We start from the raw sequence: 12,336 nt of genomic DNA, 5'->3' as shown, positions 1-12,336 counted from the left end.
TGACGTGGAAAACAGTCCTGGTTTTAGAACCTGCAGATGATCATTGTGACATCATGAAAAGGTTGACTGGTTGTTTTCCTCCTTTTGTACTTAGCTCATACATCTGGATGAAGATATGTTCAAAGCTGGAGAGACCCTTTTTTTTTTTTTTTAAGTGTGTAGAACCAACAGCCAGTAGTCAGAGATGAGGATGGAGAGACATTGGTTGAGATTTTGGTTCATGAACTTAGTGTTGTTCATTCTGGATCCTCTGGACGTGCTGAGGGTCTATATCTCTCAGAATGCCGTGGGGTCACCCCGAGTAAAAGTAAAATAACTTTTTTAGGAATAGTAGTCTGCTGCCCCGCCCAACATAAGTGAAAGAAAACTGATGGATGGAGGTATGGACCTCTGTCTTCCTTAGACTCGAGTAGGAATTTGCTGATGTCATGGGGGATTTTTTATTTTTATTTTGCCCCTGCTGGCACTTAATTCACCACAGAAAGATTAAAGATATTTTAGGAACAACAGAGCCTCTCTACCAGTATATGACTTCATATTACTACCTGTCATTTTGATCACGATGATGACAGTGCTCTGTGAAGCATAGAGACAACAACATAATTAGGGATGGAGTATTTATAGCATTTTACTTCAGAGGATTTTTATAGATCAAAGGTAAAACAGATGTAGGAAGGAACTGAGAGAAAAAGCTACAACTTTGAACCTGTCAACAAGCCACAATGTCACAGTCAAAAAGTAGGTGTTTAATCACTCTGTTGTATATAGTACTTTACGTCACAGTCTGATCATCTTTTGAGCTCATTTAAAAGTGTTCCTAGTGGTCTTTAATTTTTTTTTTTTTTTTAGCCAAAATAAAAAAAGACCTGTGTCGTTTTTCTAGGACAGTTTCTGCAGCGCAGCAAGGGTTGATTAGAAATTCATCTCTGAGTCGTGACAGTGAGTCAGCCTGGGCTGATTTCCCCATCATACCTTTGTTTACAATCTCTCCTGCTAGCTTGCAGCCCCTCATGCCCCCTAACTTAAAATTACAGGTGCAACAAAAATGGCGAGCAATATTGGAGCTATCTAGCCATACAGTTTTGAGCCAGATACCAGCTCAGACCAGGAAAACGATTGATTTGTCTGCATGTGGATGCATCACATCCACATGGACCGGAGCAGGAAGCTTGTGGCTTCTATGTCACACCCAAAAGCCATTTCAAACTGTTTCTACGTTTGCAAAGAAATACTCAGAAATGCAGTTTTATGAGAAAAATGCCACAAGAATATGTAAGAAATAAACATGATTTTCATAAGAGAGGGTCTGTAATAAGTTCTTCTTTTTGTGTTTTGTTGGTCCAACAGTGTGAGTATCTTCTGTGTAGGAGAAGTCGCCCAAAGGTTTTACAAATTCCTCTCTATAAATTTTTCTATGATCTGGCAGAAAACCTCTGTCTTGTACAGAAAAGATCATTCTGCAGTGACAAGTCAAAATTAACAAAAAGTCAGCAAAAACATTATGAATGTGTTTGACTCATCATTTTATTTCTTCCAAAGTTGCATTTTGTACCTGAATGTACTGTAAGGTTTGTTTTTTTGTTAGCTCTTGATCCTAGTCTGAATCATAAGGCAGCTTTGTGGAGTAAACATTTTTTCTTGGGTCATATGTCTGAAATTCTGACATGCAAACACAGTGTTCTGGGCTGCTGAGATTACGGAGCATGCCTTGAGAGAAACTGAAAATCATGTTTCCTCTTCCATTTAGGAGAGTTCCTCCATGTCAAAACCGACACACTATCTGATAGCAGAGCCAGAAGCTGTCTCCTCACAGTACGACAGCTGGTTCAGTTCTCTAACAGGTCTATTACAGACTTGACCCCTTCATGGCCTCTATCACGATGAAAACTGACTGCTCTCTTAGCAAATGAACAGGGCTCCAAGCAGACAGTCCATGTGCTTAAATGAGGATGACAATGACCTGACATTGAATCTGTTTATCCTTATTTTACTGACTTCTGATTGCCTGGGTCAGGTGGATTTGGAAAACTGCAACCTGGAGTAACTGAATAGCTGCAAATTTGCAAAATACAATTGAAAACACAACATTTTACAGTTTCAACTCTTTTTCTCCTCTTAGGTAATAAATGCCATCGAGCAAGACTTCAGGCTGCCTGCTCCCATGGACTGTCCAGTTGTGCTGCACCAACTGATGCTGGACTGCTGGCAGAAGGACAGGAACGCACGGCCAAAGTTCCCTGATATTGTCAGCATGCTGGACAAAATGATCCGTAACCCCGCATCGCTCAAAGCCGGATCCAACAACATGCCCCCTGGGTGAGCAGAGAGACAAACCCATTTACATCCACAAGCATCTTTTCTCTGTCCCACTCATCAGCTTTACACGGTGCTGTTAATATTCCCTCTTCCCCCTCATATCTGCTTTCTGCAGCCCTCCTCATCATCCCTTATTAGACCGGGGAGCTCCAGACCTGAGCAGGGTGAGCTCAGTGGAGGACTGGCTGGCTGCTCTGAAGATGACCCAGTACAGAGACTCCTTCATTGGGTCGGGCTTCACTTCTTTGCCACTTGTCACACAAATTACTGCTGAGTAAGTCTGTTTCCAAGGAGACATCTTTTGTCTTTTCTCACCACGTCCTTTCAATTTGCTAGGAAATGGAAGACAACTTTCAAAAGCAGTTTTTTTTTGCACTATCACTTGGGAAGAAAGCAGTGAAACTAACAGATTATTAAAAAAAGAAGCATGTTTTCAGCTTAAAGACCCACTTCAATGGAAATCCTTTATTTGGTGTTTTGAACATTTTTTTGTAGCAATTTTCTCATGGTAGAGGACATATTCAAAGAAAATTAAGATTAAATGTATGTTATTGAGTATTAATTTATACAAATTGTTGTGAATCATGTGAATCAAAAAATACCATTTGAAAAAGCCTGTAGCAATGACATAACAGCTACAGTCTGTGTGCCACAAGCACCCTGCTCCGCTCCATTCTGATGCATTCACATATGTAATCATGCTACATCTCGTAGACAAAGAAATCCATATCCGTCTTTGTTTTCTTTTTCTGTGCTGCAGGCATCTGGCTGTGCCAATGTTCCCACCTAAAACTCAGAGGCAAATTTCTAATTAACTACTGCTGCTCTGCAGGCATTATGTGCTAGAAAACAAAACAGTTTTTTTTCCTAAAATTGGCATAATACAATCATAATTAAAAGATCACTGGGATTGTGTTTAAAAGATGATCGGAGTGGCACTGTAACAAGGGTTGTGCTATCTAAGATAGTACAAGGGTTAAATGACCTGTACAAACAACTGTGAGTCCTGAAGAATCAGTTGGTCTTAGAAGATCAAAAAGAAATGCTCCTTGCTCATGTTTAAAAAAAATCACATATAGTTATAGTGGAAACATTTCCACTTTCAAGCACTGCAGTAGAAATGAAGTAATAAGAGTTTTGCAGCTATTTAACCCTTGTGCTATCTTAGATGACCCCACCCTTACATTGACGTGTTCTCCCTACCATGATAAAGGTGGATAAAGGTGGAAAGATTTCATGTAGTCCATGGACACCAGTGAGGTTCACAAATCATTGAAGAAAAAAGGTTCAGCACACTGTCTAGTGGGTCTAGATGACCCAACTCCCAATGTTAAAGTGCCTAGGATAGCACAAGGGTTACACACAAAACTTACCTAGTTGATTTCGGTCTATTTTTTTCTTTTTCTTTTTTGCATTTACATTTGAGACCACCTTTCCTGGGAAGAAGCATTTAGCTAATTTAGAAATCTGAAAAGTAATTTTCTTAAATGTTTTGGTATGTAAGACTTTGGGGTTTGTGATTTACTTTTATCCTTTTCACCTTATAAATGTTTGAAAATCTCCATTTGCCTTCAAACACTAGCAGAGTGAACGTGAAAAGGATTTTAAAACAGTCTACTCAACTTGAACTGCATTTTAAAATCTGTATTTATGTCTTAAAGCACTAAAAGAGCCCAGCTCATGCTCCATGCTTCAGTTAGCTTGTAAGGAAATCAGGGATAGAAGTCCGTTCCTTGGCTTTCAAAAACTAAGCAGCCAATTTCTACTAGCTGATCCACAGATGCCGGATGGAGGCTGCTCATTCCTGCTTAAATGACTGTGTGAGGTTATACTCTTCAGATAAATTTAGCCAAAGGGATTAATTAGAGGTATTTTAAAATTGCACCAGTGTGAAGATGGTGCATAAAAGGAGTATGAGCCACTGAACGTTGCTGAAGATGCCTTACATGCAATAAGAACAAGTACCTTGGGGGACAGGGGGATGTGCAGCCTACCTGCACTCACGTTTCTTCGGTTTTTAATCCGTTCTCTGCATGATAAATTCACTGTGGCATGTGTGTGTAATTAGATTTTAAAACTGCTGCCTATGTTGCAGAGTGTTCCAGCTAATACAAAGCAGCGCAAATGACATTAGGGGAAGGAATGTTTTTTTATTGGTCCAATTTAACATGGAGTTCCTACGATGTCCTAATAGATGATATAGAATTATTGATTTATTACGCCTCATTTCAATATTCTTGGGAGGCATAGTTTTATAGAATTCGTTTTCCAGACTGTCATCCGTCTGTTCACATGTGCTCTAATAAAAAAATAAAAATAAAAAAAACAGACTACATTTTTTTCTTTTTCTTCCAGGGATCTACAGCGGATCGGGGTAGCCCTGGCTGGACACCAGAAGAAAATCCTGACCAGTGTTCAGTCAATGAGGCACCACGCCGATGATCAGTCTCCCACTGAGTCGGTTTAGCCATATTTGAGATAATCACATGACATTCAGTCTACGAGGGAGCAAAATTCTGTTCAGTGCACCGAAGCCCACCTGGATTTCCTGCTTCATGGGATCAACATTTGTCACTATTTAAAGTCTGAATCAAAAAAAAAAATTAAGCAAACAGATGCCAGTGACTGTTTTGAAACACAAATACATCTATCATCTCCAAAATAATCCCTCAGAATCCGCTTTTAAGATAACTTTGACTCCAATCACAGATCTCTGCAGGTGGTTTTCTACCAAACTAGCTTGCTTTTAGGAAACAGGGTGTGTTCTTTATGAAGGGTAGATCGTAAAAATATGTTTAAAAAAATACCAGAAAAAAACTGACTGAAGTGACACAAATGGGACCACAAGCCTAGATAAAAGGTCTTTCAAACTGTTTGTGGAGACAGGAACAGCAGCTGGCCTTTGCCCTCTGCAGCATGTTGTGTTGTGACTTCTCCATCATGTTTAAATGGGACCTTTTTTTGAACCTCTCTTCATGTTGAAGAGTCTGTAAATATGATATTGGAAGAAAATTTCCACTTTACTCAATTATTCTAATTTTAGTAAATGTTCTGTCTGTTTTTACTGGAGTATTTGTGACCTTTCTGGTCTTTTTCTTTGCTCATAGCTCAAACTTAAAGGTATTTCAGACTGCTGACTCAATCCAGTTACATATCTGAGTTGGACACCAAAATGAGGTAAAGAAATGTCAATCCGAAGCAAAGCTGTTCCCACCTTTGGGACAAATCAACTGTACACCGCAGTATTAAGAAAAACAGCGGCTCAAGACATTGTCTGAATTGCAACATTGGTGGTCTCCAACCAGCACAACCAGAAAATCTCCGAAAAGGTAATCTCTTCCAATGTTCTAGTGATTTGGCAGCAAATCCGCAAGCTGGGAGCCAGTCAATGCATAAATACAGTGCATGAACCAACCCAGAATCCATTGCTCATGTTCAGTCTACACACAGAGCAAATCTCATTTCTGCCTAAAGTGTATGGCATCCGTCCAGATGGCAATCATCGCTCTGCTGCGGGCTGTCTGGCAGGCTCCTTTGTATTCTCTTTTTTTTTATTTTATTTTATTCACTGGCTCCTGGATGCTCCTGTGTTGTCAGGGTTTGTGTTGACTGTCTCATTTCCAACCAAAATGACATCTCTGGTTATTACTGCTGTGTCTGTTTGCAGATGAAAACTATGTAAAGATACCTGTACATGTTTTCTTTTTGAACTGTGGACAAAAACTTTTTAAAGGCACCATACAGATTTACAAGACCGATTATTGACTATAATTCAACCCAAAGAAAAGAAAAAATGAGCAGGCAAATTGACAGCTTGTTTATTAATTCATAGTTGAACCCAAACCCTCTTATCTTGCACTCACAAATGTCTCTTTTCCAGTAGCTCCAAATGGAAATTGTGCTTTTTTTTGTCGCCTGACTTCCAACAACAGACAATGACAGTTGTTTGCTTTCTCTGCTGCACAGCTCTGACACGTCCCATAAAACTGTGTGTTTGTTTTCGTCTCGCAATGCTGCTTGGCAGTGCTGGAACACCCCAATGCCTTTTTCTTTTTTTCTTTTATTTATGAACACTGTGACATTGAGAGGTCTGAATATTTCAGTTTCCACTTATCGCTGAAACTCTGCCCTGATGGCGCATGCGTAGTGATACTGTGGCTTAGAATTGGCAGATTTTTGAGCATTGTATATGTTAGTAGGATCGACAGAGAACATTTTGTAGCTTAGAGACAAATTTTGTTGTAAACATCTCTAGAAAAACAGACTTGGACAGGGCTTTTACAAATGACTGAAAACGTAATATTTGATTAAAAGTTACATTACATTTCACGTCAAGAGAATGAAAAAGAGATAAAAGCAACGTCTTCATCAAATAACAACTTCATTGTGAGCTTTAAAAATGATTATTTGGGTATCGAAACAGTTTAAGGTAAAAACACAAAAGAAGGCAGTTTCACAAGAAAAAAAATTTGCATTGCAGATATTGACTTTGAAGATGCTAGAAAAAACAGGAGAGATGATCTAATCCCAGCTTCAGTTGCAGTTATGTGTAAGCTGTGCAGATAGACATGTCCTCTTGTTTTGGTTGGGTGTTTGCGACTTGGCTGTTCTGTATTGTATCAGTGTCACTGGCATTTTTTGGCACATTTTAGCATTAGCATAAGAGCATGCATGTGCATTTGCATCTTGCCATTATTTTTGTCTGACAATTTTTGGTTCCACCATTAGGAAAACAGCAATTGCAAAATGTTTAGAAGTAAACTCTAAATCCACGTACAGACCGGACAGTAGATGTGCGTTCTTGAATGCATGTTTAGCCCATGGTGTTCACACTGGTTAGCAGGGAGGGGCTTCTTTTTCTACTGTTTACTACCACATGTCCAGCACCTACAGTTGGAAAAGGCTTTGAGCGATATGTTGGAAAATGTATTCATTGCTAAAGTCTTTGGAAGGAAAGATATGGACTACCATCATGTCAGAAGAGCTGCCTTGATTTATATTTACTTGAGAAAAAAAAATAAAAACACAGATATCATCAGTCTAAACCAGGTAAACCAAATCTGAGTCCCTGATTGGTCAAAGTTCTGGTTTAACTCGCAACGTGTGTCTAGTGGTCACAAACTTAGTACATAGAGGCCAAAAACGGTCATAAAACCCTGCGTAGCTACCCGTGAACACGAGAGAACACAGAAGCCCAAAACGTGCATTTACATAGACTTTTCATCGGAAGTGGCCGCTTTAGCGTGTGTTGCCTTTGGTGGTGTGAACACAGCTTGACAGTCAACAGTGCAGTAGAAAAAAGTAGTGCACAAAACCGCATGATTGCTTTTGTCGCTAAACTTTATAAAATGTTTTGCTTCCCTAAGGGTCAGTCAAAATACTTAAGGGTTTTGGGTAAAAGATTTTGTCACAACGCTTATTCATTGGGTTCACTTACAGAATAGAAATAAAAATACAATGTTACATTAGCTTATATCTATTGTAGACAGAGAAATTGCTTTTATACTCCATTCTGTCCCCTCTTATTTGGTTTCTGGTGTTATATTTGAGTTTTAAATCCTCTTGTTTCTGTCTTCAGAGTCAATATTTGGACTTATGAGCCCATTCAGATCCACAACCAGCAACTTTTTATAAGTGTTCTTTAGGCAAAAGTTTGATTCGGCACTTGGCACCACTGATGGTACTTTGGTAATTGGACCGAAGGAAGTTTGCTCGTGACGGACAGCAAAAGACAGATGGTTCACCCTTTTACCTGCCAAGTGGTATTTCTTTTGCCCTTTTTTCTAAACACTTTCAACCAATCAACACCCAGATGGCTTCTTGTAACAAACCATCTGGTGTGTCACTTTAGTTCAGTACTACAAACCAGTATACTTGACTCAGCGGCTGCTTCTAGACTCCAGGAGAATGCTAAAAATGGCACAGTGGTCAGCTTTGTGTTTGAGAGTAAGACCGTTGGAAAGTCGGTGCTTTCCAACCTGTTACCGTGCAGGCACTGCTTCAGCCACATGCAGACTGAGTCTGATTATTACTTTGGAGCATAATAGAAGAGTTTAATAAACACTCGGCATATTGACTGGCTTGAGTATGAAGAGGCAATTCAACACTTTAATTTCCCAGCAGTGCTTCCTGTCATTGCTATTGCATTGTTGTGCGTTTTGGCATGTTGCTGCCACTTGGAATAATGTTAAAGCATTGGCAGACAAGTACTGTGTGCATTTTTTTGTGTTTGTGCACAAAAAAGTAGTAGAAAACAGATTTTCAGTACTAAAAAGGAGAAAAATGTGTGAATTTATAATATGTTTGAACATTTTTGTGATCTTTCTTTTTTAACAATTGTGTTCCAACATACGAAGCTGGTGTGTGTGGGACCAGGAAACTTCCTTTGCAGACATTCTGCATTTTAAACCAAAATGGTGCACTCTGTGGCTCCAAGAGACCAGAGAGTTAAGACCATGATAAAAAGTTTGTCTCTTTTACCTAATTTTTGAATGGCACAAATGGGTGCAGCAGAGACAAGCTCCATGCATGATTCTGTTAGGTTTGACAGCAAAACTTGACTTACACAACAGACATTTAAAGCTAAGTTCACACTGGACATGTGTTCACGGACACGCTGAACGTGGGTTTTGAACACACTTTTATCATACAGTCTTTACACAGGTCGCTACTCCACACTAGCACACATACTCATAGTTGGAAGAGGCTTGGCGCGAAATGTCAAAGCAGTGCAAATCTTGCCAATCTTCCTCCGGGCTATCTTCCTCACATCTCTATTCCGATAAATTAAGGACTAATTCCAGCCAGGCACAAACCGCAATTATGAATTTCTCAATCATTATCGAATTTCAGTTGTGTGGTACTCACCAAATCCAATTCCCTAATTGTTCATAGTTCAACTGCTTAAACTTTCATTGTGTGTTCAATTAGTTATGTAGACCCCAAAATTTTACCTAAAAACTTGCATAATGACGCGTGAAAGCAAGAGTTTTGAACACGGAAACCTTAAAAGCACAAATGTTCACATCTACATAGACTTTTCGTTGAGAGTGGTCGCTCAATTGAGTGTTTCCAAGCCCGCTGTGAACGTAGCATCAGACTTATAGACCAGGACCTGACAAGGGAAAAGAGAACCAGAGAATAACAACTCAGGCTCAGAAATGAGAGGTGACAGTGTCCCAAGCTTTAACGGGTGTTTTTTTTTTTTTTTTTATAATTACAAGCAGATTCCACAGCTTTAAGTGTGGGGTTGGAAAAGATACCAGGTGAGAGATGACAAGTGAAAAAGTTAAAGGGAGCCGAAAGGACAAAGATGAAAAGAAGGGAGCGGGAAAGAAGCTGGAGGGGGAGAGGAGGGGGAGGAGCGGGTGGCAAAGCTCCACTTGTGTTAGAATAAAAATGAGGCTGGGTGTGGAGAGATTACTCTCTTTTTGTCTTTTACTCTCTACTCTACCCAGCTTCTTCTTCCTGTGCCCAAAACCTCTCTGAATAACTCACTCTGCTTCCAGTCCACATTTCCACAGTCTGCTTTGTACTCATAGCTGTTCTATTTTCCATGCACCCTTCACACTCAGCGTTTTGTGCCCTCTTAGACTTTTATTGGAGATTTTTTTTTGAAGCCCCAGCAGTACTTTGTTTTGGAGTATTCAGAAGTGCTACAGCACTCTTTACCTGTTTTTCTCTGCACATCCTACCAGATTTGATCCAATGGACCAGTCCTGCTGTAAAAACACGAAATGTGTTTTCGTATTGATTTTTTTCTTTTTACAAACATTCATTGCTCTGCGAAAAAAAAAAAAAAAAAGTTCCTGACTTTGTTTTCCCCTAGTCTTCAAGCTGTTTTTATCTGAAATTACTCTACAACTGCAGGATGGAATACCTTGGAATTTGGATCCTTTTCCCCTCTGGAGGTTGTAATAACAGCAGTTTTCATTTTAACTGTATTAAAATGTTGCTGCACTGGTCTGCAGCTGTGTTTAACCTACTACAACATTTTAGTGCAGCCTCTCAAAGCAAAAATCTCTGCTACTGAAAACAGTAAGAATCCCATAAATTGTGAATATTCATTTTCATCCCCTAAATGGAAATAATCATCAAGATTTTGAGCTTCCTAATAAGTTCTATAACCAGCAACTAATTCTAAAATATCTGCCTGGTTGAATTTTTTTCAGAGAACCTTTTAGGTCCCAGTTTCTTGCAATCAATAATGTTTTTCTTTGTGAAAAAAGATAAAAAACTGCTTTTTAACCAACTTCCTTTCTCTGTTTACCTTCAAAACTGTTATAGATGTTGAGTGCTCACAGAGTTGGAGCATCCGATGTATGATAAGACTTTAACATCATGCATATCCATGTGTGCCTGTGTAAAATAATGTGTGTGTGCTGTTCAGTGTACAGTGAAACGTTTGTACATCGTGTTTGGGGGTTTGTAGCTGTAAACTTTCTGACATTTACAATGCACTGTTTGTCAAATAAAGAAGACCAATCAAACTGAAATGAGTTGTTCATTTAGCCCAATGCAAACCAAAAATTGAATTTGTGTTTAAAAGTATGGCTTCGAGATGAGTAATCTATAGAAGTAAACATCAAAACCTAAATAATTGTCTATTGATTGCTGATAATTGAATAAATAATAAGGGAGCTGTAGTGCACAGGCAGAGCGGTTGACCTCTAATCGGAGTATCGCAGGTTTGGTGCCCGTTCATGTCTCGAAACGTCCTCGGGCAAGACACTAAACCCCATATTGGGGTAGCCGCCTTCATTACGTGAATATGTGCGTGCACTCATAAATTGAAGTAAGACTGTGAAGCACCTTGGGCCTTAAAGCAAGGTAGAAAAGGGCTATAAGTATATGCAATTTACAATTTTACCATAAATAATTTTGACTTCAAAACCAATTGACCTTTTCTTTTTTTTTCATTAGAAAACAATAACGACTTTACAATCCTTTGCATGATTTAAAAGTCACCTAATGTGCATACAGTATCTTTGTATTCTTTGCAGAATGACTGCAAGAAAAGCATCAAGCAAAGAGTACATTTTTGTTATGGTTAATATGCAGTTTAAATTATACTGGTAAGACCAAATCATTTTAAATGTGTGTTTTATTGTTCATATTAGTAATCAATAACAATAATGCCATTCCCTGCGCTTTGTTTGCCAATGGGTGACTACAAAAATAAACCAAAATGGAAAAAAAAAACTTCCAGAAAAAGCAGGCCCAGTAATGACAGACATCTGCGTGACCAGCAGGGATCAGAGAGGATGAAGCAGAGATAAACAAAGGCATCAACTTTTGTTAGGGCACAAAAGACAGACAAGTTTGTTTTCTGCAATTATGACGTACATATTTATGGACAATAGAGCAGACAGGGCCATGGCTTGCGGTGAGAAAGGTGAGAAAAATGCCCAGCGAATCCTGGAATGGCCCTAAATTTAGATCTACTACATTACTGAAGGGTCAGGGTCACACATGTCACCTTAAGTAAGTTTGACTGAAAGAAAACCGTAGCCTTGGAGATAAAGATGGTGTTTACCCATTTGACTATAGATAATTGAGCTGAAAGGTGTGACATCAAACATTTTTCTACTTATTTCTGGTGTTCTTGTATTTATTTAGATTGCATCCAGGGATTCAACATCACATCATCTAAATCTTGTAATATGACATTAAATGTTCCACAAATATTAAAAATAACAACAGCTTTTTTGTAAGATGAGTTTTGTAATATTTTTGGACCATATAACCACAATAGATAAAAGCTTGTCCCAATGTATTTAACTTCTGTTATTCAATGCAAACTGCTGTTTATTATAAAACACAAAGGTTATTTCAATTGAGAACACCAACTGAGAATATTTTCACTCATCAACCTTTTATTTCTGCCTTTTTAAGGCCATCTCCGTCACAATAGAAACTTGTTAAACATACTTCCTTGTTTGTTTTGATGTGACAAAAAACGTAAATGGACAATCTTTACATTAAAAGCTACTCAGGACAGACAATAATCCATATTGAATT

At 38.8% G+C, this 12,336-nt stretch overlaps 1 protein-coding gene across 1 annotated transcript in view; it reads left to right on the top strand.

Moving 5' to 3' along the window:
• LOC101169846 (ephrin type-B receptor 1) overlaps positions 1-10,811 on the top strand; it is a 95,843-nt gene extending 85,032 nt beyond the window's left edge. The window contains exons 18-20 of the mRNA XM_011474166.3: positions 2,120-2,316; positions 2,432-2,590; positions 4,672-10,811. Coding sequence (XP_011472468.1) covers positions 2,120-2,316; positions 2,432-2,590; positions 4,672-4,783 — 468 coding nt within the window. The 3' untranslated portion in view covers positions 4,784-10,811. The remainder of the gene's footprint in view (positions 1-2,119; positions 2,317-2,431; positions 2,591-4,671) is intronic.
• The last annotated feature ends 1,525 nt before the right edge of the window (positions 10,812-12,336 follow it).

The sequence above is a fragment of the Oryzias latipes genome, chromosome 4, assembly GCF_002234675.1.
Source record: "Oryzias latipes chromosome 4, ASM223467v1".
NCBI lineage: Eukaryota > Metazoa > Chordata > Actinopteri > Beloniformes > Adrianichthyidae > Oryzias > Oryzias latipes.
Note: the sequence above shows the minus strand (reverse complement) of the source record. Positions and strands in the feature narration are given on the sequence as shown.